The sequence below is a fragment of the Ursus arctos genome, unplaced genomic scaffold, assembly GCF_023065955.2.
Source record: "Ursus arctos isolate Adak ecotype North America unplaced genomic scaffold, UrsArc2.0 scaffold_26, whole genome shotgun sequence".
Classification (NCBI taxonomy): domain Eukaryota; kingdom Metazoa; phylum Chordata; class Mammalia; order Carnivora; family Ursidae; genus Ursus; species Ursus arctos.
The window spans coordinates 15,051,235-15,071,790 of NW_026622941.1; the positions used below are offsets into that span (position 1 = coordinate 15,051,235).

The 20,556-nt window shown below is 40.5% G+C and overlaps 1 protein-coding gene across 12 annotated transcripts in view; it reads left to right on the forward strand.

Moving 5' to 3' along the window:
• DERA (deoxyribose-phosphate aldolase) overlaps window positions 1-20,556 on the forward strand; it is a 128,047-nt gene that overhangs the window by 33,925 nt on the left and 73,566 nt on the right. For 7 of the 12 annotated variants that reach the window (XR_008961571.1, XR_008961569.1, XR_008961570.1 and 4 more), the window contains exons 2-4: window positions 15,910-16,007; window positions 17,399-17,546; window positions 19,042-19,137. Coding sequence is in view for 6 of the 12 variants with exons in the window: in XM_057318909.1 (XP_057174892.1) it covers window positions 15,910-16,007; window positions 17,399-17,546; window positions 19,042-19,137 (342 nt within the window). In the remaining 6 variants the exon portion in view is untranslated. Of the gene's footprint in view, window positions 1-8,758; window positions 9,220-12,472; window positions 12,640-15,909; window positions 16,008-17,398; window positions 17,547-19,041; window positions 19,138-20,556 lie in introns of those variants that run through there. The other 5 variants (XM_057318905.1, XM_057318904.1, XR_008961567.1 and 2 more) reach the window with 3 other exon arrangements.

The window sequence follows — 20,556 nt, forward strand, 5'->3', positions numbered from 1 at the left end:
GCAGTGATGGAGAGCTGGGCTAGGGGAGGTAGAAATTTGTATACGAATGAAATGGTCTGAGTGTCTTAGCTTTGTGGAAGCTTCTCATGTTGGCAACATCTAAATAGTTCAACAAACAGTCCAACATAACCCCTAGATTATGGACTTGTGCCTGCTACATAGTAAACACCTAAATATTTGGTGACTGGCTTGGGTAAGAATTGTAATTGTTTATTATCTGTTAAGGTTCTTGTGGAGCCCGGAGGAAGGTTTTGTACTTGAAAGGCTTGGGTAAGTTGCTCAAGGTGACGTAGAGTAGGGTTTTTGATAGGGGTGACCTAGCATGCAAACTAGATACTTTTGACAGTGAAAAGGGGTGTTAAAATACTTAAAATGATATAATTAAAAATATTTATTTACTGACTGACAAATTGTTTTTTATATTTTTAGTGACCTTCTATTCAAGAGAAAATAGTTCTATTCAAAAACTTTAAAAAAACACTTCATTCTAAAACAAAATACATTCATGTACATCAAAGCCAAAGAAATATATTCATCTTAATTTTCTCAGCATATAAAACAACAGAAGTTGAGTCATTGCTCTGCTTTAACCAGTTGCTGAGCTGAATCAGTCTGTTACGTCATTGGTATCTTTTTGAAGAACATTGAAAAAAATTTTTAAATAATTAAAATTCATCAATTTTTTTATTTTTTATTTTTTTAAATAATAATTTTTTATTATGTTATGTTAGTCACCATACAATACATCCTTAGTTTTTGATGTAAAGTTCCATGATTCATTACTTGCGTATAACACCCAGTGCTCCATGCAATACGTGCCCTCCTTAATACCCATCACCGGCCTAGCCCAATCCCCCACCCCCCGCCCCTCTCATTAATATTTTTAAAGTTGCTTTTAAATTTGAAATTCTTGACAATCGATTCTTCTCTGTGGAGCGTATTATTTCTAATTGAGAACATATTTTCTCTATGGATATTGAGGTGTCTGGTAAGCTTAGAGCAAATTCTGTAAGTAGAGATTGTTCTTAGTTCTCATCTTTTAAAAATTAAAATGTATAAATATTTTGGCACAAATAGCTTCACAGCTAATGTATTTCTCCTCAATGCCAAGGCAAAATAGTATGTATTTTTATAAGACAAAACTTGTCAAATAAAATGTCTCCATTTAAGGTTCTTGTGAATGTTTTGCTAAATGTAAATGCTGTAAAACCTCAATTTCATTTCTTTCCAGTACAGAATATAAATGTATCCCATTTAAAATAGGGGTTTATGATAACTAGTCTCCAGAGATGGACCAAGTCTCTAGGATTGTCGTCCCCGACAGCATTGGGCTGCCCTTGACTCACCTTGACCAGTAGGATACAGCAGAGGTGAGGCTTTAATTAACTGTATGATTTCGGGAACCCTGAGCTGCCTTATAAGAGGTTCAGCTACCTTGTTGAAGAAGGCACCTGGAAAGCGAGAGGTTCCCGTCCTCCATGAAGAAAGAGGAGGATGCCTAGTGTCCTAGCAGAGCCCAGTCTTCTGCCTGCCTTCTCTAAGGCACTGGGTATGTGAGTGAAGCTATATTGCATGTTCCAGCCCCACTCAACCCACAGAATCAGGAGAAATAATAGAGGGGTTGCTGATTTTCACCCTGACGTTCTGTGGTGGTCTGTTTTCAGCAGTAGATAATCAAAACAGATTAAGTTGTATTCCAAAGTGCAATTTTAGAATTTTGAAACTAAGGCTTGTTTACTGGTTGAAATGCCCTCATTTAATTTGTTGAAATGTCGTCTTTACTTCTGTAGGGATACATTTAGTGTCTTCCTATTTTCAATGTTTACAAACAGTTGTCATCAGTAATTGTGGTTCACAAAGTTTCAAAAGCTGGAGGCTTTTGGTGTTTTATTTACTTAACAGGTTTTTTAAAAAAAAGATTTTCAGCTGATTTTGAAAAACAATAAAGCCAACCTTAAAGGTCTGATTTACAAAATAGTTCAGGGCTAGTTCTACATCAGCTTAGATTGATTGACAAAATGGTTCTTCCAAGAGTCAGATGTTTCTAATATTCAACTGACGATGATCAGTAAAGAGATAGTACATACTGCCAGGAAGAAATATTTATTTATTTATTTATTAAGATTTTTTTTTTTTTTTATTCGACAGAGATAGAGACAACCAGCGAGAGAGGGAACACAAGCAGGGGGAGTGGGAGAGGAAGAAGCAGCCTCATAGCAGAGGAGTCTGATGTGGGGCTCGATCCCATAACGCCAGGATCACGCCCTGAGCCGAAGGCAGACGCTTAACCGCTGTGCCACCCAGGCGCCCCAGAAATATTTATTTTTAATTAAACATCAGCTTTTTCACAAAGATCAGGTAGTTCACTTATTCTGTGGATATATAAAATATTTAAAATTTGACAGCTATAGCTTGCACTTCGTTACAATATGGAAGCTTATTTGGATGAAATTATAAATTATGCGTCTATCACAAACATCTCCAAGTATATTTCTCCTCCATACGCTTCTTAATTTAATAAGAAAATTGTTTTTATCATGATACTATATTCCAACAGAATTTATATCCATGTTATCATTGCAAAATCAAATATATGTTCAACACCAACTTATTGAACTGAATTTACAGGGTCAGGCAAAATGATCTCAGATGTTTTACCTTCAACATACTAGACTTCTAAAATTTGTCTTTGATTTGATAAATTAGTTTTTTAAAATGAGCCAGTGTTTGAGTTAATTTAACAGATTTTCTCTTTGAAGCACCTGTGCCTCTGATATAAAACTAGTATTTTCTAGTTTTTTGTGAAATTCTGCTTCTGGAGCCAACAAATTGTTTCTTTACTTTGTGTACATATACTAGGAAATTTGGGTGTAAGAATGAACTGTATTTAGAGGACAGATCTTCCTTGACTTATGGTGGGGTCACGTCCTAAGTTAATTAGCCCGTCATAAGTTGAACATACTGTAAGTCAAAAATGTATTTAATGCACTAACCCACCGAACATCCTAGCTTCACCTAGTCTACCCTAAACGTGCCCAAAACAGTTACGTTAGCAAGTGGGCAGGATCATCTAGCACAAAGCCTAGTTTACAGTCAAGTGTTGAGTAGCCCACGGAGTATATTAAATGCTGTTCTGACGGTGAGAAACAGAATGGTTGCTGTGGGTACAGGATGGTTGTCACTGGCTCGGTGGTTTACCCTCGTGACCGCGTGGCCGACCTGGCGCGGTGGCTGCCGCTGCCCAGCATTATGAAGGAGGATCCTACCACATCTTGCTAGCCTGGGAAAAGGTCAAAATTCCAGATTGGAAGAATGGTTTCAATACTGAATGTATATATTGCTTTTACACCATCATAAAATTGAAAAATTGTCAATCGAACCGTCTTAAGTTGGGGACCATCCATACTCATTTTATCCAACTGGAAAGTCATGCTTCAGAGCTTTCTGTAACTGCATCTTCTGAAGATGTGTTAAATTGCCATCTTTAAGCGCAGGCTTCTTAACATAACTGCTAATTTTTGCAGTGTATAAAGATGCTTGTTAGCAGATTTGGGTCTTGGAGTCAGTGATATCGCTGTAGAGCTATTTTGGCACGTGATAAATGTTGAAAAGCATTTTGTGCAAATTACAGATCATCAACTTTTCTGAGAAGTGGAAATTCAGAATTTAATATTTCATTAAGCACCCTTTTTTGGAGCTCATTGTTGCTAACAGATTTTTTTTTCAAAATGAAAAGGGTAACCCTAAATAGGTTTAGGTATATAGAATATGAAAATGACAAAAGCGTTGCTTTCAGTTAGTTCCCCTCTAGGAATCCAGATAGTCCCCATGCATACTGCTTATTCACCTTACCTACAGGTTCTCGCACTTCTCATGCCCTGCTGACTGGTGGCGTGGTGTGTCTGTGTCTCTTGTGGGCTTGGGCCCAGGCCACGGCCCGGCTGGCTGGTGTATTCAAATGACTGCAGAGACACAGGAGCACTGCATACTTCTACCACCACCCAAGACTAGAAGGAGCCAGCCGTGGCTAGCGACAAATATTTCAAGTACCCTCAGTTGTCAGTGAGTGCCCTGCATGCTGGAAGTGTTAGTTTTGCTATGTCTGGGAGATGGGGGAAGAGTCGAGTTTTCTCCTTACTGAGTGAACCACATGTTCAAATGAGGTCTCCGTTCACTGCACTTTCCTCTTATACTGTGACTGGAGAACATGGTAGAAATGTCTGCGAAACCCAGCCTGATTTATGTTGTTTATTAAAAAATGAAATATAGGGTACCTGGGTGGCTCAGTCGGTTAAGTGGCTGCCTTCGACTCAGGTCATGATCCTGGAGTCCTGGAATCGAGTCCCGCATCAGGCTCCCTGCTCAGCGGGGGAGTCTGCTTCTCCCTCTGACTCTCTCCCCTCTCATGCTCTCTGTCTCTCTCATTCTCTCTCTCTCAAATAAATAAATAAAATCCTTTAAAAAAATGAAATACAGAAGCAAATGCTAAACTGGATGGGACAGGGCAGGGTAAATGGGGCATGTCCTGGGCAAACTGGGATAATGGGATCATCCTAGTGAAGACAAGAAGCTCAGCAGATGGACCAGATTGGGAAGAGTAGTCGATTTTATTCCAGTGGTCAGGGCCTGGAGGCAGGGGATCAGCTCTGATGGTTTGTGCCACTCTGTGAACTCTTCCACACAAAGACTTATCTGAGGCTATTTGTGGGTACTGAGCAGAAGGAACTCTTTCTTGAATTTTGTGCTCTGTGAACCTTGGAGCTGTTTCTGGAATATCAGCTTTTCTTGGACTATTCACTCTCCAGACTGGAGAAGGAGCAGCTCGTATTTGTTTGAAGGCGAATTTAAAAAACAAAATAGAAATGCTACATAAGTAAGTCAGTGCACCGATGAGATTTTGGCCATTCTCTCCTCCCCGCTACTATGTTCTGGTTCAAGCTACCACTTGCTGTTGCTTGAGCCTCCTAATTGGCTTCCCCTTAGCAGCCAGAGGGACTTTTTAAAATGTAAATCTAAATCAGATCATTTCATTCCTCTGCACAGAGTTCTCTGAAGACTTCCAGTCTCACATCTAAAGTCCTCCATGCTGAAAAAGCCCTTCTTGAGGGGCTTTCAAACCTTACGGGCCATGCCTCACAACAGGCCATGTATTTTATATGGCCACACAGTACATGCCTACATAGTATAATTGAAACAAAATTTCTGTAAACTACCCTTACTTGTATTATATATAAGGTGTCCTGATGTTTTCCATTTTATTGTTTCTTCTTTTTAAAAAATACTAGTTGCAGCTGACAAACTTGATTTCATGACATGTCCATGGGTCATGACTCAGAGTTTGGAGAATATCTTACTATCTGATCTGGTCCTTGCCCTGCCTCTCTTGACTTAATCTGTACCACTCCCAGTCCTTGCTTACTGTCCTCCAGTTACACCTGGGTCCCTGCTTTGCCGCAAATATGACATGTTCACTCTTGCTTTAGGGCTTTTGCATTTGCTCTTCTCTCTGCCTAGAACACTGTTTCCCCAAGTTGATGGTCTTGTTGCTCACTTCCTTATTTTTTTTTAAAAGATTTTATTTTACTTATTTGACACAGAGAGCCAGAGAGCACAAGCGGAGTGAATGGCAGAGCGAGAAGGAGAAGCAAGCTCCCCAATGAGCAGGGAGTCCGATGCTGGGCTCAATCCCTGGACCCTGGGATCATGACCTGAGCTGAAGGCAAATGCTCAACCATCTGAGCCACCCAGGCTCCCCTCCTTATTTTTTTGTTTTAAAGATTTTATTTATTTATTCATTTATTTATTTGAGAGAGAGAGAGAGAGCACATGAGGGGGGAGAGGGGCAGAGGGAGAGGGACAAGCAGACTCCCCACTGAGCAGGGAGCCTGACATGGGTCTTGATCCCAGGACCCCAGGATTGTGACCTGAGCAGAAAGCAGATGCTTAACCAACTGAGCCATCCAGATGCTCCTCATTTCTTTATTTTATATGGGGCTCTGCTCAGTTGTTTTCTTATCGGAGACTCCCTGACCGTACCCATCCCTGCTGTCTCCATTCTCTTATCCTATGTAACTTTTCATTGTAGCCCACATATATTGCATATTAGATTTAACATATATTTACATGTTTGTTTGTCTCATTTCATGAGAAGAAGCTTTGTGAAAGTAAGGATTTTGGTTTTTCATTCACCGCTGAACCCACTGAGCCTAGAACAGTGCTGGCATCATCATATGTATCCCTTTTTTTATTAGTTGAATGAATGAATAAATGTAATTCATAGATGTGTATTGACCAAACTTTCTAGAAGCAAAGTCCCTAAGCTGTCTTATATCTTAAGGTACTGACTTTGGGTTGGAGACCCCTGTCGACTCTGAGCAGACCTAATGCCATTTGGTCTGGGAATTCTGGAGTCCTGTGCACTTTGCACTTGGACTGGAAGGAGAATGTGATCTCGGGGAAAGTCTGTACCTTTGGCTCCAAAGACTCCTTAACTGTGGGGAAGGGCATTGCTATGAGTGGGCCAGTGAGGGCCCATCTCACCAAAGTGTCATCTTTGTATCATCTAGGATTTATGTAATAATCAGATTCTGTCTGGTGGCCCGGGGTGCTAATGTTTTTAGTGATCTTCTCTATGGGAGCAATAATGGTGGCATTCTGACATTATCATTTCTTCCTGGCATCATGCAGCTGAGTCAGGCTGGATTCGTGGAAGGACTCTGGCAGAGTTTGGTCATGACAGGTTTGGGGTGTGAAATGCCCCATGGAGGTGTTGTATGATGCTGATGCCTGGATTATAGCAACAGCCATCTTGCTGGTCTACCTACTGTAGTCTCTTCCTACCTGTCCTGCACACTGCTGCCTGACAATGCCTCTCAATTCAAAAGAGTTAAGTATATTTTGTTTTTACTGCTCAATAACGTAATGCGTGCTCTTGGTAAAAATTTTCAGTGTTATGGAACTATATAACATGAGAAAGTAGAAATCTTAGTAATTCTAGCTCTGAAGAGAAACTCTTCTATCAATTTGGTATATATTCTATTATTTTTTTTGCACCGTACCAACAGATATATGTTCTATACTTGCATTTTTGTTTTTATAAACATTTTTATTTTAGAAAATCACTACTGTGCAGGCTACTTGTTTTCACTGAGTAAAGTATCATAATCGGTTTTCCATGACAGTACTTACAGATCTACCTCATTCTTTTTGATAGCTGGATCATATTCCATATTATGGATCTGCTATATTTGAAGCAGTCATGGGTCTTGGTGTCACTTGCAACAGTGCTACCATAAATACCTTTTCATATTTGCACTTGCATATTTGTATAAGCATTTCTGTGGGACATATTCTGTATGCTGATCATTTTTAGAAAATGCTTCTTTAATTCTGTTACAGCACAGTTTGGAAATCTTCAGTGGCTCTGATCACTTACAGGATAAAGTCTAGACCAGTGCTGTTTAATAGAAATATAATATGCAACACAACATAATTTAAGATCTTCTAAGTACACATTATAAAGGTAAAAAGAAACAGGTGAAAATAATTTTAGTAGGTTTTTATTTAACCAAATATATCCCAGATATTATATTTTTAGTGTATAATCAATATCAAAACATAATTACATAGGGGCACCTGGGTGGCCCAGTTGGTGGAGTATCTTACTCTTGATCTCAACTCAGTTCTTGATCTCACGGTTATGAGTTCAAGCTCCGCGTTGAGTACCAAGCTGGGCTTTAAAAAAACAGAAAACAAAAAGACCTAATTACAGAGATATTTTATGTTCTTTTTTTGTACTAAATCTTCCAAATCTGCAGAGTACTTTATACTTAAAGCATGTTTCAAATTGGACTGTCTACATTTCAAATGCTCAGATGGCCACATGTGGCCAGTGGCTACTGATCGGATAGCACAGATCTAGACTCCTTAGCCGGGTACTTAAGAAGCTTTACAGTAAGCCACAGTGAATCAAATAGAGCCAACTTGCCTCTGCTGTTTCCCATAAACCTTCAGCGCTTCCTCTTTATTTTTTCTGAATCCTGCCCATCCTTTGAGTAGGGTTTCTCAGCCTTGGCACTGTTGACATTGAGGGCCAGTTAATTCTCTATTATTGGGCTGTTCTGTTGGTCCTGAGCCTGTTGAAGGTAGCACCCTTGGTTAGGAATGCCTGTGGTGGGGCGCCTGGGTGGCTCAGTCGTTAAGTGTCTGCCTTCGGCTCAGGGCATGATCCCAGCATTCTGGGATCAAGCCCCGCATCAGGCTCCTCCGCTGGGAGCCTGCTTCTTCCTCTCCCACTCCCCCTGCTTGTGTTCCCTCTCTTGCTGGCTGTCTCTCTCTCTCTCAAATGAATAAATAAAATCTTTAAAAAAAAAAAAAAAGGAGTGCCTGTGGTGCTCACTTGGGCATATCACTTGTGGCAAATTCCATGGAGAGTTCCCCTACCGGGGCTACTACTTATGGGTGGGCCGTCTCTTTCCATTCTTATGACTGCAAGATACACACTTCAGCAGAAACCATCAGGGAACTCTGAGGATCAGGGTTTATTACTCACAAGTCCTGCAGAGTGCACGGCATACCCGAGGGCTACGCTGTGAGGTTTCGGGTAGAAAGAGCTAGCGTGCACACACAAGCAATGACCTGAGTCTTTATTAGGGTCTGAGGGTGGGATGTCTAGGGTTTTGTGGGCTAACTCTTTATTGGCTGATTTAAAGCAAAAGAGCAGGGATTGGGGCATGAAAAGGGGAAGCAGGGTCACTCAGGCAGGCAGTTATCTGGTCACCAGGGCTTTCTGAAAGAGGAACCTTCGTGTGTGGGGCTGTCTAGTTCCTTATTGGTTGGTTTGTTAGTAGCTGTGTCATACGGCTGGCCATATGTTTATTCAGGATGGATGTCTTTTGAAATGGATGCCTCAGCGATCAAAAGCTTAATGTCCGGCACTTATACTACAATTAGAAAGCTTAATATCAGGCACTTGCACTATTAAGAGACTGTCCACACATTGTAGGATGTTTAGTAGCATCTCTGCCCTCTACCCACCAGGTCCAAGTGGTACTCTCCCACCGCCGGCTGGGTCAACCAAAGATGTCTCCAGACTGAACGTCTGCTTTAGCGTCAATCTCACATCTCCCCTTAATCTACTAAGAGTTTTTTTAAGCCAACTGGAGGAGCCTACTCTGACCTTCCCTTTCTCTGAACTTGACTTACTGTCCAGCCAGTGTGGTGAGTGTATATTCCAGGGAGAAAGCCTTTTGTGGTCCAATGTTTGAGAAATGCTGAGTTAAAGACCATTCAAGAAATTTCTTTGAATGGGACTTAGTTATAGAATCTAATGTGCTAAATGCTTTATGCATCTCTAAGAGAAGCTATCCCATCTAGTATGTCCCAAACTCACTGCTCATTATAATAGAAATTTATCATTTTCTGGCTGACCAGCAACGAACACGCGTCCTCTTAGTTTTGGGTCATTCTATCTTGTACGTAGATCAGGTTGGAGGCGCTACAGAGGAAGGAGTGGATCTTCCGTCTTCCCTGCGCCCCACAGGCATGCATGCATCAGACTTTGGATGCTTTCCTATGGAACCTGAGGCTCTGAGTGAGTTGGGATAAGCGGCAGTGGTGTTGTCTACAGCCGCTGCTGTGGCACCTCCGTCAGCCTGTTGCTGTTCAATGCTGGCCTTGTTCTTCTAGCTTTGTCTCTGTATTGTCTTCAGTTCCTGTCTCTTGTCCAAGCTGGTTCTTCCAATCTCTTCTCAGTTGTTGAGCTTTTACCATCCTTCCCGTTTTGGTTCAATCACCAGAGTCAGTTTTCATCATTTTTAACTGAAAGACTCCTGACCAATGTGACCAGTGGAACCAGTTGGAAATATTGGTTAAACACATTGCTTTTTGTCCCCATACATTGGCTTGTATTTTCTATTTTTCAACTCTTCCCAGTCTGTGGCGTTGTCCCCTAAACTTTGTCAGGACAGCAGCAACGTTTTTCAGGCCACTGCGTTTCTCGGATCGTTCTGCACGGAGCCTGCAGACCAGAGAGGCTAAACGCAGCGGTGGTAGGACTTGGACGTGGGTGCTTCACCCTGCTAAGCGCTCGTGGCTCTCTAGCTACATAACATCAGCCTCTACCTGCTGCCAAACCTTGGGGGCTGGTGACTGAGTGATCAAGGGCATCCTGGGAACAAGTGGAACAGAAATAGACACCCTGGGGACTGCACCCAACAGTATGTTGCTGCCAGAATGAGTGACTAGGTTCTCCTTCTAGTGCCTCGATCAACCTACAGACAATAGCTGATGATCAAGAAGGAGAATAATTGACAGAAATGGATTAGTAAAGAGCAGTGATAGCCGGGAAAGGGCCAATGTCTCAAGGAGGGATGAAGGGTAAGAGAAAGGAAGGAGACCTTAAAATCCCCATGTGATGCTGCTATGTGAAGCCAGGTCCAAGAGCACACGTATCTAGTAATGTGAACCCAGACTCTCTTCCACTGTGATGATGTGTTCTGAGGGATTGTTATAACCCACATGGCTGTGGATACAAGACATACTGGAAATGACAGCCAGAGGGAAGAAGAGTGTAAGCAGAGAATATGCAAGGTTAGTACCGAAGGAACAAGTAAGCAGATCATGTTGGCCTTCCCTTGGTGCCAGAAATCTACATTGAAGTATTTTAGAGGGCGTAGTAAACTCATCACTCACCAGGACTTGGATTCATATTCTCAAGAATGGTCTGGATGGAGAACGTGTGTGGGATGGGAGTTGGAGATTAGTGTCACAGTAGCTGTGGGGAGATGTCATAGTAGTAAGGCTCTGACTGGTGGCAATATTTGCTGTCAAGCTGTTGGTGTCTTGGTTTCTAGACCATCTGTCTGGGTAAACTATCTACATGATAGAATGTTGGAAGAGTTGGCTCATGGTCACTGGGGGCATCTGGGGCTTATTGGGTGGTAGGCTAGACTTCGGGAAGAAAACGAATTCTAGTTTTTACCTGCTAGTAAGGGTGAGGTCTCTGTCTTGTATCGTTGGTTAGGAACTGGACAAGGCTGAGTCTGGTCATTTATGTAAGTTCAGTATCTACTGAGACTGGATGGATCAGGCATGTACTGACATCCAGGGCTCTTTTTTCTAGCCAAGCTAACCTTTTCCAAGGCTAAGATTGAAAGACTAGACATGATCAAGTTGATATTTCACTGGTTTCAGTGTCTGAGGTAAAAAATAAATGTACAATGATGTACCGGGCTCATTGAGCAACTTTTTCTGTCCTGGGTACCTGCACATATGGGAAGCTGTGGCTGATTCCCAGGAAGTTGCAAATTAAAATTGAAAATAAACAAAGAATGAAAAGAGCAAACATGGGATATTTAATCTTTCTTTTCCCAAATTTGGGAGAAAAAAAATCTCTAATAACGTATCACAATTTATTTTTCTCCATTAGGAACAAAGGTAAAATCAAAATACAAAATAAACCTCCTTTCACAGAGTTATTGTTTGGTGTTACATGTTTTAGGAATATTGTGAAGAAGCGTGAGAACACCCGTGGAAGCATCAATGGAAGTAACAGAAGGACTACATGGTGTATTTGTAGTGAAAGTGATTTGTCTCCATTGAGACATAGGAAAAATAATAATAGTAAAAAATTTCAAGAAGAGTATTTGAGAACAAATTTATAACTGACAGAAGGGCCCGAAAGCCACCCAAATGACATAGTAAGAGACACAATAGGATATTTTTTCATGGGAGAGTTTTGAGAAAAAAGTATTATTGCCTTCCAATTATGGCTTCGTGTCTCTTCTCCCCAAAAGCACATGTACTTGAAACCCCTCCTGGTCCCTGTAAGAGAAGATTCTATGGTACTGATGAGATTGCGTGCATTAGAATCACTTCTCCTGGAAAGGAGACGCTAAAGGGTACTCGAATAAAATACTAAAAATTATGAAGGACATAACAAAGGCCAATCAGTCCTTTCTTTTCCCCAGACCCTATAATATGAGAACAAGGGTTATTTGATGAAATTAAAGAGTAGCAAATTAAGTGCTAATAAAATGAGATAGTCACTTATATAATTCATTACCATGGGAGGTCACAGAGGCAAATTCTGTGGCTGGATTAAATATGGGGCCAGATAATTTTATGACCACTAATGATATTTTTAACAGTGGAGGCTGATATTGCAAGAGAAGTAATCCTATTACATCCTCTAGGAGGTGGTTCGTGGGGACCTCTGGCAAGTGTGTCTGAGAAGTGTGAGAGCAGGCCTCGTGGGTTCTAACCTTTGGTGGGGAATTGTACTAAAAATTAATTTTTAAGGTGGATGCCCTTAGGTATTCCATTCATGTGTCAGCCCCAGCTTCTCTTGTGGAGATCCACAAGTTCTTTAATCAGAAGCTGGGGTGCAAAGTTCCATCATTCAAGGTGGGTAAGTTCCACAGATCTAGTGTACAGCACTGTGACTATTGTTTTATGTTTTTTTAAAGATCTTATTTATTAGAGAGAGAGTGAAAGTGAGCCCAGGGAGGAGCAGAGGGAGAGGGACAAGCAGACTCCATGCTGAGCACAGAACCCAACTCAGGGCTTGATCTCACAACTGTGAGATCATGACCTGCCCTGAAATCAAGAGTTGGACACTCAACCGACTGAGCCATCCAGGTGCCCCCAATGTGACTGTTGTTAACAATACTCTATTGTATGGTTGAAATCTGCTGAGAGAGTAGATCTTAAGTGTTCTCAACCCACTCAAAAAAGGGAAAAAAAAAAAGAAAAGAAAGTGGAAAATGGGTGAAGTGATAGAAATGTTAATTAGCTTCATTGTGGTGATTATTTCACCTTGTAGATATATATCAAAACATCGAAGTGTGTGTCTTTTTTTTTTTTAATTTGAGAGAGAGAGAGCACATAAGCAGGGGGAACAGCAGAGGGAGAGGAAGAAGCACACTCCCCGCTGAGCAGGGAGCCTGATGTGGGGCTTGATCCCAGGACCCTGGGATCATGACCTGAGCTGAAGGCAGACACTTAACTGACTGAGCCCCCAGATACCCCTCAAGATGTGTATCTTAAACATATACAGTTTTTGTCAATTTTACCTCAATAAAGCTGGGGGGGAGGGAAGAAAACACTTTTTTTTTTTTTTTTTTTTTTGTAGAAAAATTTGGGAAAGCTATTGCCCATAATTTGATCATGTCTGGTCTCGGGGAACCATTCATTTGATTTATTGAATGCCACCTATGTGTCAGGCACTTTGCTTGGAGTTTTAAAAATCTGTTGGGACTATAAACATTTGGACAAATTGGTGCATTCAGAATAAGGGGACTACACTAAAGGTAGATTATAAAGTTGCATTAAGTGCAAAGAAGCAAAGGAATAGCCCAACTGGTATGGTTCAGAGAAAGTTCACAGAGAAAGTGTCATTTGAACTAAGTCTTAAAGACTGGGGGCGGGGGGGGGGGGGAGTTCACTGTATCGGCCAGATAACAAAGGGCAGAAGGAACAACCAGCATGCACAGGTCCAGAGAGAACGTGACATAATTGCCAGTGAACTCCTGATGGTTTAGAAAGACTGTACCACAGGGTTGGAGGGACAGAGAGGGAGAAGGGGGGTCCTGTGAGGGCAAAGGGAGCCAGGTGGTGAAGTCTTGGGATTGCCAGAGATGTCTCTCCAGTAGCTGTGCTTCCTATGGTGGTCATGTGGGTGGGGAGTAGAGAGGAGGTGGGGAGGAGCATCCAGGAAGGGTCCTATGACAGGTAAAGGACGGCCCTTAGAGCCTTGCCCCGCCAGCATAGGCTTCCCTCTTTTGGCCACTGTCAACAGTTGCTTGGTGGTGAGTCTTGTATTTCACACAATTCTGCCTCGTTGGTTTTTACTATCTGCCTGAAATGGTAAACCTAATCACCATTAACAACAGTTTTTTATAAAAAAAAAAAAAGAAGAATCTCCCCTGTCTTTGGGTAGAAAGCGGTTCTTATAAGTCATAAATTAGGATGAGTCTGGCCTTATTTCTTTGGACTTTACCTAGAACCCATCTGTGGATGGGGAAAAAGAGGCAGATATCATTTGCTTGACCTTAGACTCTGCGATGTTAGCTTAGCAGATGAGCAGGAAACCATACAGTGTCTTGGAGGAACAGATGGATTGAAATTTTGAAAATCTGTTTTGTTAAATGATTTCGGCTAACAAAATAATTTAATTAGGGGAAAAAAGCACCCAGACTCTGCTCCTTATTCAGTGATATTTAAATAAGTGTATCATTATTAATCACTCAGACTCTGACTTGGAATTTCTGTAATATTAATATTGATAAAAAGAACCAATTAGAAATGAGAGAGAGAATGTCTTTTGTAGAAATGTGGTCTTATTTTTGTGGTGGATGCAAATGCTGTATTATTATTATTATTATTATTATTATTATTATTATTAGTGTTGTTACATAGTGCAGTATGCAATCAGTGGTTTCTCCCCCACACTATAGAGAATTGTATATGGTAGTCCCCTCTTATCTGTAGGGAATGTATTCCAAGACCACCCCCAAGGGATGCCTGAGACTCTGGACAGTACTGGACCCTATGTATATACTATGTTTTTTCCTATTCATACAACCTATGATAAATTTTAATTTATAAATTAGGCACAGTAAGAGATTAACAACAGTAACTAATAATAAAATAGAACAGTTATAACAATATGGTATAATAAAAGTTATGTGAATGTGATCTCTCTCAGAATACTTTATCGTATTGTAGTCACCCTTGTTGTGATGATGTGAGATGATAAAATGCCTATCTGATGAGAGGAAATGAGGTGAATGACGTAGGCATTGTGATGTAGTGTTAGGCTACTATTGACCCGCTGATGCCTCAGAAGAAGGATCATCTGTCTTTGGACGGCAGTTGACCACAGCTAAAAAGCAACATTGTGGACAGTTGGGGCGTATTTCCTTTTCCACAGTAGTTTTTTAAGGCTCTTCTAGGAAGAAGGTGCTAGAGGGATATGAAAATGAAGTTAGTTACAGAAGGTAAATGGGTAAGCATTCGATTTACTGTGAAGTCACCTATATGATAGAGTGTTGATGGATAAAACTGAAATACAATTGAAATACACCCTGTGTTTGGTGTTAGTCACTTAAAGATAAGATCATGACTCACACAGAGTAAGGACAGGAGACCATTTTACCACGATTCCTTGATGAACTAAGTACAAGTTGTATAGTACAGCTGTATCCAGATGTAAGCTCTATCTGGGGAGCTGGCAGTGTTTTCACAAAAGCTAAGGTGTAGACTGGGTTTAAAATAGAAATTACAGTTAACTCAGAGAGACGGAGGGTAGGATCAGGGTAGGGAAGGACATTTCAAAACAGAAGCAACAGAGATGTATCACAGAATTTTGAACACCTTGTTTTGTTTTTTTTTTTCTTTCCCTTTTTCTAACTTCTATCAGTGTTGTAACTTCTAATACATTCTCAAAAAGTCCCCTTTGAGGAAAGAATGGGCTATATCATATCAGCATCTAGTAGATATAAGTCTTGTCAGTAAGGGGGGTAGTGATCAAGGATTCCTTTAAGCCCCAACATTAATTCACTTAAGTATTTATTAATCATTTGTTCCCCTGCACTGGACACTTACAAATAAGTCTTTGCTGTCAGAAGTGAGGCACGCGGCACGAGTAACATAACATTTTCTTCCCCTGTTGGACATAACTATGTAATGAATCAATACAGGTTCTTCTGGTTCCAAATGTACTTGATTTTACATGAAGTATGCCTTTTCATGAGTGGGTTTCTTTCAACAAGATTCTTTCTTTGTAATTGTGCAAAAAAGAAGCATAAGCTTTAAAAAGAGCTTTGATGCAAAATGATATAGCCTTTCAAGGACCATGTAAAAATAGGTGAATATATTTAATAAGAAGTGTTCTTCTTTCCCCTTTAGACCTTAGCTGGATCTCCAAAATACAAGTGAATCAACCCGCAGTTCTGAGGCGTGCAGAACAAATCCAGGCTCGCAGAACCGTGAAAAAGGAGTGGCAAGTACGGTTTCTTCTTGAGCATTCTATTCCTGTAGTTTACAATGCCTGGTCTCTTCCCTCAAGGCCACAATATTGAATTTTGCTCAAGATGCATCTAAACTTAAAAGATTGCAGCTGTCCAGGATTTATTTTAATAATTCATATATGATGATGATGGGTTGGAGAAAGATAACACATTTATCCAAACAAGTTAAAAATCTTATCACTCTTGAGTGGCAAAGCCGCAAATGAATTTGAGGCATCTTTATTCATGAGTGAATTAAATGGCATATTTCCTAACACATTTATTCAGTTTCTTAGACATACCTTCTTTGGTTGTCTTCTATTTTAATTTTTAAATCATAACATCTAAACCTGATGTGTCTGCTGTTGAGGCCCTTAGGCATGAGTTGACCTTCTTTGACCATTGTGTTTACCTTACTATTAATTTTCATAAGTCGTTTTCCAAAATTCAAAAAGTGATGTTTTATAGGGTAGTTGTGGTCAGCATATCCTTCGCTGTCTACTGACCAAAGATGTGCTGTGTATCACAGGACTAAAAGGAATTCAGAGTTCATCTCACTAGTGAGGCAAAATGTTGTGATTGAATCCTTTGGGATGACATTTTACATTTTGCTCATTTTTGGAAATATTCCAATTGAAAGATAAAAGGGAATTCATCAGAATGAGTTATGAACTATGAATATTGTTTTAGAAATGGAATTGGATTAAAGTGAAAACAACAATAACAACAAAGAAATTAGAGACTCTTTTTTAAATATCTCATCCGAGATCCCAAGGCTGGAGGTAAAATATCAGATAGACACCCTCTTCTTCCCAAGTTCTGTCATATGGTAGCCATCAGGGGCTCCCAGTGGAAGAGATGGAGAGGTCTGGTGTGGGAAGGCTTGATCTGTTAGGGATTTCACTTTGGAATAGCTATGGAAGGAAAAATAATTTTTTTTAAAGATTCTATTTATTTGAGAGACAGAGGGGGAGTGCGTGTATAGGGGGAGGGACAGAGGGAGAGAGAGAATCTCAAGCAGACTCCATGTTGAGCCCAGAGCCGAGCAGGGGTGGGGGGGGTGGGGGGGAGTCTCAGTCTCACAACCCTGAGATCATGACCTGAGCCGAAATCAAGAGTCGGACGCTTAACCGACTGCACCACCCAGGTAGGTACCCTGGAAAAATAATTTTTAAGGCTACTCTGTATCCCTTTTTTATTTTGTTCTATGTAGTGTTCATTTTTTTGGTCACTCTTGAGCAAGGTTTATTTCACATATGAGGATGACATGCCTTAGAACAGTGTAGACGTTAGATTTTAGCACCCCTGTTTGTCTAATGATTTTTCTACTAACTAACTGGGTTGGAGATAATTTTTTCTTAATCTTGTTTTTACTTTTCTTAAACCAGGCTGCTTGGCTCCTGAAAGCTGTTACGTTTATAGATCTTACTACACTTTCAGGCGATGACACATCTTCCAACATTCAAAGGCTCTGTTATAAAGCCAAGTACCCAGTCCGGGAAGATCTCTTAAAAACTTTAAATATGCACGATAAAGGTAACATTGTTTTGTGTAATCTGTCTGTGTTTACCTCTTTTAGTACTAATCACTAAATCTAAGAGGACTTAAGACAAGACTCAGCTGCTAAAATGGTAACTGATAAAATCCATGGTAGAATTGTGTACATAGACAAATAATTGAGATTCTTCTCTGAAAAACAGCAGGGAGAGAATCTGAGTCTCATTTTTAGGTCAGGTCTTTCCATCCTGGATTAAAGTTGCTGGTAGAGAGTTTCTTTATTTTTCTTTCCAGTTCTTCAGTGTGGGAAATTTTCTGTCTAGTGACTCTAAAATACTGATTCTCATTCCCTAGCCACATGTGCAAAAGCCAGTCTCATTACTTAATAATCACATCTCATACATAAAGTATTTTCTGTGAGTAAATGAAATACTTTTGAGAATAAAATGCAAGTGGGGAATATTGCATGCTCGTATATTAGGTTAGATCGTTTGAAAAAAAGTTATATTCACTCTCTTAGTATACATGAAAGGAAGGACTTTCTAAAGTTGCCATAAGTTTAGAATCCTAACATTTTTGGAATGGAGGAGACCTTTGAGAGTTGATCCGCTATTTCTAAACGAGGAAACTGAGGTCTGGAAGGCTAAAGGGTGTCTCCAAGACCATGTGCCCTAGTACTCACTGGGCTGATTTTAGGAGCCACCTCTTTGCATGGAGGGATGCTTCATGATTCCCAAGAGTGCCTGTCCATAATGAATATGCAACTGGAGATGTTGCATTGGTCCAATGCAGGTCTTTTATCCCAAATAATTTGAAGATAATTTATAGACCTAAACAACTCCACAGCTTTTGAAAAATATTTATTATGTATCTTTTGTCTTGACAATAAAAACACTACTTATGGATAGGCGTTGTTATACAAAATTGTTAAAAGTAACAACTTTGGAGGAGAGGTTGGAAAAAAAGTAGCAACTCTGTAGGAATCTATGTTTTTGCTTTGTCTTTTAGTGGCTGTTTGATTTTTATTTGATTTTTTTTTTAATTTAAGAGCTTATTCCTCCAAATGAGGGCTCCAGATCCAGATTGTATTGTTTCTTGCAAGAGAGGGAATAGGATCAGTTAAATGTCATTTTGCTGTCGTATCCTGTCACGTTCCCATCCACTTTTTTCATCCACTGTCTGTTAGCTGTACAAATCTGGATTTTGTTACCTACGTGAAATAAAATATTCTCACTGAGTCAAGACCATTAAGTTTACTGCTTAGGAATTTTTTGGTATTATAGCGACCTCAAAGTCCACTGTGTCACGGTTAGTTTATTCTGTGACTTGAACAAGGAGAAAATGATCCTTGTTGTCAAGAACTGGAAGGAAATATGGGGAGTCAAAACTTTTTCGTCCGGTGCAGCATCATAGGGGAATTAATGCTCCTCTCATTTTGATTTCTGCCACGGTGGTGGTGTAAATAATAATTAAAAGCCTGTTGTGTAAGTTGAACTTCCCATACAGCAGGCTGTTACGATTTCTTTCTTCACAGGCCTCACGACCGCTGCTGTTTGTGTTTATCCCGCGCGGGTGTGCGATGCGGTGAGAGCGCTGAAGGCTGCGGGCTGTACCATCCCAGTGGCTTCGGGTAAAATTGTTTCGGCTTTCGCTGTTGTCTCCGCAACCTGTTTCCAGTTCTTCAACTCAGACACCTGGGGGGTTTATATACAATGTTATTCTATGATTTTAATTAGCTTTATGTATTTAGTGATTTGTATTTACTCATTCTCTCCGTATCTGCTTGCCTCCTAAGTATCAGACCACATTCATTCCCAAGACTACAGAACCGTATCCCTGTCCTTAAGGAAGCTTGTTTAGGAGGAATAAGCAAGTTTAAACTGTCGTAATGCAGGATATGGAATAGTATATATATGTAAAAGACGATAATAAAGCTATGCAGAAGGTACAGTTGTAACTCTGAGCAGGGAGTGATTTATTTTGCAGAGGCTGGTGACACTCAGAGTAAGGGAATTCTTCATAGGAGAGATGATAACTGCTGGGGCTCTCAAAGGGGAAGGGGGAGTTGATGGTGTTGGCGAGACAGGGAATGGCATTTTAGACAGAGGAACTAGCCTGTGTGAAAGCACAGAAGCATGTTCAAGGAACCACAAGTGATCTGTCATCTAAATTGGGACAAAGAGGGGGGGCTCTGGGAGTTGAAGCTGGAGAGGTAGATCGGGGCCAGGTCACATAGGGGGAAATGGCCTGGTGGTGGCGTTTGGGCTCTATTCTGGTATTGGAGAGGATACTGCAAGATTTTCAGCAGAGGCACGTCATGATCAGCTGCGTGATATAGTGAGTTGAGTTGGAAGGGGAGGTGGTCGTGGATGCAGTAGAGTGGGGTGACAGGAAGTTAGGGAGACTTATCATAGTCCGTGTGAGAGGTGAGGAGTGTCACCCCAAAGCCTGGGAAGTAAAGACGAGAGGGTATATTCAGGAGTTATTCACTTAAGATGGACTCAGTAGGACTGGGCATGAAAGAAGGAAGAGTCTTTAAAGCTTCTGTGTAGGTGAGTGTGTGAGCGTGTGTGAGTGTGTAGGGATGGATAGATATAAAATTAGATTGTACTTTTAGAAGATGTTAAGAGGAATATCTTGGTGCTTTAAAAAAGGAGTCTAAAAAGGTGATTTTTTTATTAGGGATACATCAAAAGAAAACATAGTATTGATATACAAGCTATTTGTGAAGATTCCAAAAGTGTTTGGCAGCTACCTTAAATTTTTCATCAGCCTCACTCAATTCAGCTTTTCTTTTATACAACAGGGAAACATGCTTTCCTCTAAGATAGCAGACCCAAGGAATTTAATAACATCAAGGAAATACAAAAGGTGATCTTTAGTAATGGAAATGGAATTAATGATACACATATAAAAAATGTTAATGGTTTTTCAAAGTGTAGCTGTATTTTTAGTTTTTTTTTTAAATTTGTGCTTGGCCTTTCTCTTCTCAACTCGCCCCGCCCCAATTTTGTCGACCACATTAGGTCCTTTTCCCTCCTGCACTCTC